Source organism: Nicotiana attenuata, chromosome 3 (genome assembly GCF_001879085.1).
Source record: "Nicotiana attenuata strain UT chromosome 3, NIATTr2, whole genome shotgun sequence".
NCBI lineage: Eukaryota > Viridiplantae > Streptophyta > Magnoliopsida > Solanales > Solanaceae > Nicotiana > Nicotiana attenuata.
This window is the reverse complement of record NC_031991.1, coordinates 26713121-26724849: the sequence shown is the minus strand read 5'-3', so window position 1 is coordinate 26724849 and position 11729 is coordinate 26713121. Positions and strand designations below refer to the sequence as shown.

The window sequence follows — 11729 nt, the reverse complement described above, 5'->3', positions numbered from 1 at the left end:
GAACAAGGGCCTTCTCCGCTTTTCCCCTTCACCACCAGAAGATGGCGGAACCCTAGACGGGATATTATCCTTGGCCTTTTTATTATTTTTTCCGCGTTTTGCCATGATAATACTACTTGAGAAACGAAGCACTGACAAAAGGAAGTGTGACTTCAACAGATGTGGGACGTCCTTCACGAAATAACAGTTATAGGAAAGAAAGGCAAAGGGATGTATCGGAAAACACTTTTCAGAGGCTTGAAAGTGGGATCAGATCAAACCCTTCTCATACTTATAAGGATAAATTGTACAGAAATCGGAGAGTCGTGATTCAAAACGTGCGCCGGAAACCAAAACGTCACTTCATCCTCTGAACCGCCTCGGGGGCAAACATAATGATGATGCATACAGGCGATGACATCATTCCAAAAAGGAAGCCACGCGTCAGCGGCTCGACAGTGTCAAATGTTTCACTTCATTCATATTGCCGCCCCCCGGTCGAGGTCAAATTCTCCCAAGACGAGGTTCGCATTTCCGCCCGCCGAAGACGCCCACCAAACACGTTTCCAACGAGCGGAGGGACTAACTGTATAGGGTCAAATTTGACCCTCAGTATCTCTACGCCAGTAGGTATGCCCAATGAGTGTACGCCGACTAAACGTAGCGGGTACGACTCGGCCGTAAGGACCAAAGCGACGTCGTTTAGAACTCAGCGTCTACACTAGGGAGACGTTACCTATCTCTGTAACTTTTTGATTCGTTCGAGGAAGGTCTCCTATTATATAAAGGGGACCTCCACATTGTAAAGGAGGCAGCTGTCTAATACAACTCTCTCCTTTCTGTCTTTCTCTCTCTATATCTCTACATCTGACGAAATATCTTATGAACATACATTATCATCTTTGCAACACTAGATCTACAACAATATTATCATCTTTGCATCTCTAGGTTTATTATATTTGATTACGATTACCCCTTCTCTATTTTTTGATTGTTTTATCGCTTACAAAGTACATCGTTAACTTTTGAGCCAAATAGTTGGGATTCAATAGTTTGGATAAAAAATTACTTTTACGATATTTGTACAATATAATTTTTTAACGGAGTAAATTTAATGGAAGTCCTGGGCAAAAAAGTGTATTTCTCAGTGTCAATATAATCAAAAGTGGTACTTTAAATCCAAGCAAGGAGACAAAATCATTTTTACTTGTAAACTTTATGCACATAAAAAAGATAACTTTTGCTCTTTTCCTCAAAAGGTTTGTTAAATAGCTTTTACTTTAACTTCAGTACTTGTAGCCTACAAAGGAAAAACATAAAGTAGGTTCTATGCATGCAAACATGGTGGAAACAACAAATCAGTGGTCCCAATTTTTTACTCAATTTCCAATAGAACAATGTAATAACAGACCTACTAATAGTTTTCTTTTTTAAAATGCTACATTCTGTCTTTTTGTTTGTTATATATTTGTATGAAATGGTCTTACAGAGGAATCCAAAGTGAATTCACTAACTTGACTTACAATGCTGACATAATATTAGCAACAATATATGACTTCTAAAACAGATCTATAAAGTCTTGAAAAATATGGTCAATCTTTATACCCATGAAGATAATGTCAAAAAAGACTCCTGTTTAGCAATTATTGATTATTGAAGTTTTGCATTTTGAGAGATTTCACCGCTCCTTTTTCTTTATGGTAACAAATTTTGCGAATAATACATATTTGAAAGTTAAATTTCTTTGACTGGATCGTCTCTGGCCTACTTGAACAGTTTGAAATAATCCCTTTAATTCCTATAAAAATAGGAAACTTATATTTCTTTACCCTATTATATTACTTGAAAGGTTATTGTAGTTAATTACTCATAGTAAGTAGAATTAACAATTTCCTTTAAAAAAAAACTAATAACTTTCTATAACAAGTTAAATTGTGATGATACTATAAATATTCCATTGCATTGTCAAGATGAATTACAAAAATTGAATTAAAAAAATTTACCATCAATTACTGGAGTAGCCTATTCATAGGGCTATTATCCTAGATCATAGGAGTAATAAGTTTTCACCTAAAAAAGAATTATCTAACTCCTACTTTTAATGAAAAGTAACAAAAGAAAGGAAATTACTTCGAGACCCGAGTCTGTCCAGACCTTTGACCCATAAATGAAACAAATTTGGAAGAAAGAAAAAAAAATAAAAATACTCCCTCCGATCCAAAATAAATAATTTTTTAGCTATTTTCACACAGATTAAGAAATTCACCTTTTAATATTAATTAGTAATAAAATTGACCATATTAACCTTTACTATCTCTTCACGTAAATACTCTTAACACACACTCCAACACTATTTACTCCAAGGGCAATGTAGGAAAAAAATAATTAATTCATTCTTGAAATCTGGAAAAATTATTTATTTTGGACCACAAAAAAAGACCAAAAAATCACTTATTTTGGACCGGAGTGAGTAGTAATTAGTAGTTTAGTACATTTACTAATAAAGTAAAATATAAAAAATGCAGACGAGCATTAATTGAGCAATCTCCTCTTGCTCTTCACATACTCTTCCTTCCCTTTTCCCTCACCTATCACTATACACACAAAAACCAACCAACATAAAGAGAAGACTAGAAAACTTCAGTAGAAAATTCGGAAGAAAATCTACAGTATGAGAAATGGGTACAATCAACATCATCATCAACAACAGCAGCTTTATCACCACATTCGCAATAGTAGCGGCAGTTTCTTTTTCCCAATCCTTTGTAAACTTTCCATAAAAGATGTTAAGTTACAGAATCCTTCTTCTTCTGGAGATAATCTGAACGAACCTTCTTCCCCAAAAGTCAGCTGTATGGGCCAAGTCAAGAGAAATAACAAAGTCATTGGGTTTCCAACTCCGTATCGGCCCACTACTTCTTCCACCGCCATATCCGGTCCTGTAAATCCCAGAGTAAAGTACACTAAGCTGAAGAAGTTGTTCTCCGGCAAGAATTTTACTGCTGGTAATAATAGAGAACTGAAGACAAGTGTTACTGTTACTGTGGGTGGTTCGAGAAAATCTACTATTAATGATAAAGGTAGAATTATTAAGGGAGCTGTTGAAGTGATTAATGTTGGTGAACTGGATCCGCCGTTGCCGGTGGTGAAGAAGGTTAAACCGCCGCCGGAGGATGGTGGTTTATGGAAGAGGAGATCAGGTGCGGTTAAATTGACAAGTCTGCAGATCCAACCTCAGATTCATTTACCTACTGATAACAATTTACTCCAACCAACTACTGTCTAGTGAGTTATTACTGTTTAAAAAGATTTTAGATTTTTTTTGTAAATGAATTTTTGTCCTCTTTTTCTTTTTAATTTTTTTTCAGTTTATTTAGTGTCATCAATAACAAAGAATTAGATCGTGTTTCTATTTTTTTTTTTCCTTCAACTTATTTATCTTCTCTTTCTCAAAATTTGAATTATTGATAGATTTTGTACTACTTTTATACCATGCCAAAAAGCCTTTCAAGAGTTAAATTGAATACCTGTCACCAAATTTTCTGGTATAAGTATAATTTTTAATCTGTTATTTTGGTAAATCATATTCGTATTTACTAGTAGTAGTTTTTAGTTATACAAATATAAAGGGATGCAAATTCTGATATATATGAAAAGTTGCTTTCTAGAAAATCTTGAAAACCTTTTCCTAATACAAAATTTCAGCTTTTTAAACCTCAAACGGAAAAAATAAATAAATGAAAACACAACTTCATACGCACACAGACCAACTAAAGCAAGAATTCTCAATGAATTAATTAAATTTTTTAACAATTATAATTAACATACATTTTGAGTTCATCCTTGCAATTACAAGGGTCACAACTCACAATAATGAAGGCAGATTTTGTAAGTACTTCTTCATCCTTGATTAGAGATCTCGAGTTCGGGCCCTTGGGTATGGAGTCGCCTTTGTTAAGGAGCGCTTTACCCCCTTATGGGACTTTCCGGCGCGAATCCGGATTAGTCGGGCCAGGGGCGGACCCAGAATTTTACGCGACGGGGCACATTATTCTGCTCAACCACTGTCCCCTAAAGGCTTTTAGTGTTTAGGGTGCAATTGCTTTAAATTAACCATTTTCAAGGTATATATATATATATAGAATTTCATCCGAAGTTTACGGGGTCCGATGACCCTTCACCCATACACTTTGGTCCGCCTCTGAGTCGGATTCCAATGTGGGTACCGAATATCGGATCAGAAATTAAAAAAAAGGTAGATTTTGTATGGATAAGTACAAGCATATATTAGAAAAAGGATAATGACCCCACCAACAAAAGTTAAGGATTTAACATCTAGTCAAATTAGCATAGTCAAGCCTTTTTTAGAACATGCGGTAAATGGTAATGACAGTACATAAGTATTGCTGGTAAAATGGTAACTAAGTTGGGTCAAACTGATATGCTCAGCTGTCATTCTGAATGGTCATGTGCTTGTTGCACATCTCTTTAGATTAAATCTACATCATTTTGCTTGCCTGTGTTATTAACTTTAGGAAATTATAGAGAGAAATACAACAATAATAATAATGATCCAGTGGAATCTCACAAGTGGAGTCTTGGGAGGGTAGTGTGTACGCAGACCTTATCCTTACTCCGGAAGAGTAGGGAGGCTGTTTCCGATAGACCCTCGGTTTACGACGGTGGTAAAGGACAGTGGAGTTGTAGCATCAATGGAAATCGGAAAAATGACATCAACACCGTGATAAACCCGACAACAGAAAGAAAACTAATAACAATAAATAGTAACAATGGTATAACACTACATACATAATGGAAGCAATAAGGACATAACAAGATCCACTAGCATTCTAAGACAAAATACTATCAAACAAGCCTCCTACAACTTAAACTGCAACCCTAATGAAGTAATATGAACACAATAGGGGCTACTAGCAGCCTAAGACACAACACTATCAAACTAGCCTAAAATTATAGAGAGAAATGTAAAACAAATATTGTACTTGGTGATCTTCTTGTTTAGAAAGAACGGATCATATTTTAATGTTAAAATTTGTTTGTCAATAGCATTAAAACAAGGGAGAGAAATTCCCATCTTTAAGACGAACAAGTTAGGAACTTTGTGCCCTAGAGTAGTCCCAGTTTGTAATCACTTTTGGTGTGTTTAATAAATATTCTTATTATCAAAAAATAAAGAGAGAAATTCATCCTTTCAAGTCTCTAAATAAAGGCAGCGTCAAAATTTAAAGTTTATGAGTTTAAAATTTTAGTCATTGTAAGTTACGAGTATTGGTCTTAAAATTAATAATATGTACATAATCTATAAATTTCTTATGACAAATACAGAAATTTGACTAAAGTTAGTTTAGCCGAACCTATAACCTATGCACTAGCTCCACATGTGATTTTAAACACTATCAGGTAGCATGTCCTCCCTCATCTCAATCATCCATCGAAATACAACCATGTAGAGGAGCTATATTACAAGAAGAAAACAATATATACCAGCTCGTGATCACAATCATTCTGTGCACTTTAAATAGTTTGTCAAATCACAATAATTCCGTGCACAATTATTTTCTCTCTTTATATCCAGAAGATCATGAGTTTTTTGTCATCCATTTTGAAAGAGGGAAGAAAGAGTTTGTCCCTACGCAAAAATTCAAAAGTTATACCACTCCTTTTGTTTCAATTTGGTGACACATTTTTCTTATTAGTCCGTTCTAAAAAGAATGACATATTTTTACAATTGGAAATAATTTAATTTTAAATTATTTATTTTACTATTTTACTCTTAGTAAGAAGCTTTTATAACCACACAATTAATGTTATCAATCTGTATTTGTAAAACAATTCTGGAGAAAATAAAATAACATAAACAGAAATATAAATGAAATAAAAAAAAAACAATTCGAGTCCACTGAATTCACAGTGTTTCCTTAAGGAATTTAATCCCCTCCTAGTACCCAAGGTTATGGATTATTTCCTCCCAGGATAGAACGAATTACACACTGGTGTAGTGGTACTTCAAACCCAGTGTTTCAGCGAACACAAAGTTCGGTAGCAAATCACACTTACTATTGCTTTCTTTGAAGTTAAAATATGCAGAAGAAAGGAGAAGAACTCAGAAAATTCGTATGGAAAATCTGTGAGAATGGACTTGTATTTATAGCAAAAGTCAGGCTGAAATCTGAAGAGGTGCAACTCTTCAGAACGGCTATTTTTTGCAAAACGGCCAAAGAATAAATGCCATAACATAAATGGTTATTTACTCAACAATAAAGAGGAAAAATTGAAGGGTAGTTAATTTTCTATTACAAAAATAGAAAACTGAAAATTGGATAACTGAATTGGATTTAATATTAATATTTATTTTAATATTAATATTTTGTTATTAAACCAAATATTTAATAACATTTCTGTCAATATTTACTATTAACAAATAAATTTGGTCCAAAAGTTAATCAATCGATCATTTAATCGAAGCCGAAGCCGAAGCCGAGCCGAGCGAGCGACGACGGTGCGAAGCTTGCCTTCTTTTCAAATCTTTATGAGTTAGAAGAAGAGCAATTGCTTATATACCTATCAAAAACCTTTTCCTCTTTCATATGAGACAATCAAGGAGGGAAACTCAAATATTTCATTTTTCCATTTACCCTATTTTAAGCATTAATAGCTTAAAAACCCAACAACAAATGTCATAACCCCACAAAGCTTTTATCCTTTAAACTTTTAAGACCACAAGTTTCAAAATTTTTTGTTTTTCTTCTTAAAACTCCATGTCGACTCAAATTAATCTAAATTGAAATGGAGGGAATATATCGGTTGTCCTTAGAGGTTTTTTTTTTGATTCACATACTAATTATGCTGAGATCATAACGCAAAAATTGTTTTTATATGCAAGAACTGATTTTTTCTTCTATAGCCAACTAAACATTGCATTATGATGTGGGGATCAATTTTTCTATTACTACTTTCAACCAAAAAAGTATACGATTAGATTATGCTGGAATTTTTGACATATCCTTCAAAGATTCTTGAGCTGGTCTTTTCCATATTAAGGATTTTTCAATGAGAGAAGGAAAAAAGGTACTTTCTCTTTGTTTAAAGATTGGTCTAAGGGAGTTGAATAGTGAGGGTTTTGAACTATTACATTGAAAAGGGAAGGGAGATCACCACTTTGGAATCTTGTACATATACGTTACTTCGTGCATGCCTGGAAACCACTTAATTAGCTTTTGGCTTCTCTTTGTAAACTTCAATTATACAAGTTTATCTTTAATTCACATGAAACCCACTCTATATATCCTCATTCTTTCAAAGAAAAACAAAGAAAAGATTTGTGCTATTAATTCCCACTCGGAACCCAGTGAGAAGTGATTTTGTTTGTGCAAAATGCAATTATCTGATTCTCTTGTACAACAAAATAGTATTGGTAAAAAAGATTAACAAGATATATATGATCACAATAAGTGTCCAATTTACTTTTAGCACGCCCATTAAGGAAATACTAAATTCTATACAAAAATAGCTACTATGACTAAACTACCCCTAATTAAATATTTAATGTGAGGAGTAAGAAATTTTTTTAGGGATATGTACATAGGAGTTATTTTGTAAAAATAAATTGAATTCTTTCTTGATTACATAACTGGACACTTATTTTGAACCAAGATAAAAAAGTAAATTGGACACTTATTGTGAACCGGAGGGAGTACTATATATATAACTTGCCTGGAACTGAAACTTTTCCTTTATCTTATTTTAATTATAGGACTTTCGATAGTAACGATAAAAAAATTAGAAGCTATGGTTGCATAGAAATTAGAAACCGGGAAATAAGAAAGATCAAGAAGGAAGTAAAAGCTGAAAAATGGTACACAGGGCTATATAATGGTAACTGGTGACGTAAGTGAGAAAAATGACGAGACTTGTTATTTTTCTTACAAAATTTAGCTAAAATTTCAAATTTTTTTAAAAAAAGTTTAATTAAACGCATTGATGGAGATTGCTCAGAGTTTGGGCTTTCTTAACTTCATTGGTTGGCCCTCAGAAGCCCGAAAGTTGCTCCCTAATAGCCAAGTGTGGCCTATCTGAAAGTTGAACACATAATTCAATAATTCACCATTGACCATCTCCCTTGGTAATCATACTTACTCTCCGGTTCACAATAAGCGACTTTTTTACCTTTGGAACAGCCATTACGAAAAAATTAAATCCTAAAAGAAAATAGGTATTCTAACTAAATTATCCTTAATTTATTGTTGAACTTGTTTAATGTTAGTAATTTAAAAGAACTTTTAGAGATAAGTACATAAGGGTAAATTTAAAAAAACAAAGTAAATACCTTCATGATTATGTAAAAGGATATTTATTTTGGACCAAAATAAAAATGTAAAAATGTCACTTATTATAGACCGAATGGAGTATAACAATTCTCAAACATCTTTTACGTAAGAGGCTAAGAGCAGTGCTGGCCCAAGGGGAGGCAGCTAAAGCAATTGCTTTAGGCCCCAATTTTTCATTATTAGTTAATTTTATATTATCAAAAAGATACTAAATTTATTTATTTTCTTTTTTAATATAAAAGTTATTTAGAAAATATAGAAGTTATTTAGATAACTACTTGAATTTCATAATAAAAATACAATATGGCAAAATAACAATTTGATGATAACATTGATAATAAAAAAATAAAAACAAAATATCTTATAATATCTTTTAAAGTGAATTATTTCTTATAAAGAGTAGATCAAGTCATTATTTTAAATTCAAATAAACTTGAACTATTTCAAATGTATAAAATTATTTTAAAATTTACTTTAGTAGGATAAAATTACGTTCTTTATATGCCGGAAACTTATAATGTCACGACCCAAAATTCATGAAAGGCCGTGATGGTGCCGGACACCTCGGTCAGGCAAGCCAACATTAAGTAATTAATGAAACTCTCATTTTAAATATTTTGAAATCATTTCTTCTATTCATTAAACATCAAATAAGGAACTCCATAGAACAAATAATGATGTCTTTACAAAGTTTAACTGCTGATTAATCCAATAATCACCCCAGAACCCGGTGTCACAAGTGCATGAGCAATCACTAGGAGAAACAAATGAAATACAACAACTGTCCGGAATACAAATTTGGACAGGAAGTAAATACAGTAATCTGAAAGAGACTCTGCTGGCTTTGATTGGTATCGGTTGTGCACATCTGACCACGTCACAGCTGGATACTCGATCAAGTTCTGCTTTAGCTGCCGAGAGGCAATCGAGCTCCGTTCGTTCAAACCTTGCATAAAGGCCTGTACTACCCAGTCATAGGAGACCCGTGGTAATTCCATTCTTTCCATCTGAAACCTCGACACGAACTCCCTCAACATCTCGTCATCCCTTTGTTTTATCTTGAAGATGTCTGATTTCCTCGTGGCCACCTTTATGATCCCGGCATGTGCTTTCACGAAGGCGACTGCTAACATAGCAAATAAGTAGAGTTAGGAGGTAAATTTTGGTACCAAATCATGGCTCCTTTCGACAATGTTTCTCCGAACTTTTTCAACAAGATTGATTCAATCTCGGCGCCATTCAAATCATTTCCTTTGATCCCGCAAGTGTATAAAGTAATATGCTCGTTAGGGCCGGTTGTCCCATTATATTTGGGTATATCGGGCATGCGAAACTTTATAGTAATAGGCAGTGGAGCCGCACTTTGGGGGAACGGTTTTTGTATGATTTTTTTTGGCATCTAATCCTTTCAAAACTGGAGGTGCTCCCGGTATCTGATCTCCACGGGAGTTATAAGTCTGCACCTTCTTATCGTTATCTTCGATTTTCTTTTCTCCGAACTCGATCCTCTAGTGAGCTCCTCGAGCATCTTCATAATGGTGGGGTCAGTCCTTGAGTCGTTTCCATTTGGCCTTTCTGGAATTGGCTCAGCACGTCGATTGTTTTCATGTTCAGATACACTCGGGGTCTTATTTTTGCTTTGAAGTTGAGCAATGGCGATCTGTTGGGCTTGCAGCATCTCAAATATCACTTGGAGGCTGATTCCCCCATCATTCACTCCTTGTGTTTCTTGGCCACCAGGTCGGGCTTCCCTGCGTGCACTCCCTCCGGGGTCTGTGCCTAAATCCGTGTTTAGAGAAATATGAGAACTAACATCAACCGGTTTCATGTTTGGCACTTCCCTAGGGTTTACCGGTGGTACACCGACCCCTACATTGCTATTTTCACCAAGACCTTCGTTGTCATAGATAGGTGCGTGTTGTGAGCTAGACATGTTTCAGCCTGAGAATCAAAAATTCTTGACAAGAAAAAGTGTAAAAATAACGTGTGTAATAAGAATCAGTAAAGAAATAATCATTATTATCTTTAGCCCCACGGTGGGCGCCAAACTATTTACCTCAAAAATACGAGTAACAATTAAATTTGATTTGTGGTTTTAAAGATATGTGATTTAGTTCAATACTAATTAATAATCAAGAAATATGAAGTAGAAATGAAAGAGATAAGTGAATCAAACCAATGTTACTTGACAATAGTGACCTCGAGATGGTGACCTCGAGACGGGCTAAAAGCAATAAAAGAAGAAAAGTAAAGCAAGAGCAACAGAGCTAAAGGACAATGCTGATGAACAATAGGCAAAAAGTAGAGAGTATATTCTTTTCTCAGTGATTGTGTATCGTTACAAATGATTGGGATCCCCTTTATATAATAGGGAAATCCCTAAATAATGTATATTTCTATTTACAGTAAGAAATATTCTTGATACAGCTGTCTAACCGCCTAGTACGGAATCGTACAATCCTATTCCGGGATTTGCGCCATGAGTTTTGGAGACGTGGCAGGAATCTAGCTCATTCTGTTACAAATTCTTAATGGTACTATTTTGGCGTCGAGCATACTTGGCCCCGGTATTCCTCGTACTCCTATCTCCGGGCATTGCACTCTGTCTTTGAGCTCGATTCTGGTCCACTGGTCTCAAACTCAACCTCACCCGAACTCGGGCCTATGACGGACCCTCGAGTCTATAAATCGGAGGCATATGATTTTGACCGTATACAAAGATTAACCAACAATTCTGAAGAAAAAAAAGAAGCCAAAAATAATGTGACACACTTATTTCTTTTTGCTTCTATCATTAAATATATAGCTTCTAAAAGTTATTTTGGTCAATCGCCTTATGTAATTCACATTAGTTAAATTCTTAAAAAATATATGTGAAGTATAATTTTAAATTGTAGAAAACTTTAGCTACCCACTAATTTTCAACTATATTCAAGGTATAAAAGTAGATTTAATTATTCTTATTCTAGATACATTATTGTTTGGATTAGGTAATATGTAAAATAAAGATTTAAGGGGAGGGGAAAGCTTAGGAAGCAAATCACGTGCGACATAGTTGGAAGTGCTCACCATTGAACCGACATACAACATTATATTTATTTGTTGGCATGCGGAGAGCACGTGGAACTCCATGTGGACCTGCTTCAATTAATTTTCCTCCTTTATTTATTTAGTAGTATTTACTTAATTGATTATCATAATTTTAGGACATCTCTTATTGTCATGTTTTGTTGACTTGAGTTTCGAGAATTTATAAGAAAAGGATTTACTCCATGTATGTTAACGGCTAATACATTTCAAATCTAGTGGAAAAGTGTAATTTCTCAAGTTATTTGAGTTCATGGATTATGAGACGATGAGTTATTTGGTGGTGTGTTCGCAAATCTTACTCCTATCTTTCAG

General features: G+C 34.3%; 1 protein-coding gene across 1 annotated transcript; it reads left to right on the top strand.

Annotated features, from left to right (window-relative positions):
* On the top strand, positions 2519 to 3472 carry LOC109224561. The gene has a single exon (XM_019389121.1). It carries the CDS (start codon positions 2651 to 2653, stop codon positions 3263 to 3265), a length of 615 nt encoding a protein of 204 aa, XP_019244666.1. The 5' UTR covers positions 2519 to 2650; the 3' UTR covers positions 3266 to 3472.

Coding starts and splice junctions, on each gene's coding strand:
- LOC109224561 (XM_019389121.1), top strand. CDS start 2,651: ATGAGAAATGGGTACAATCAACATCATCATCAACAACAGCAGCTTTAT.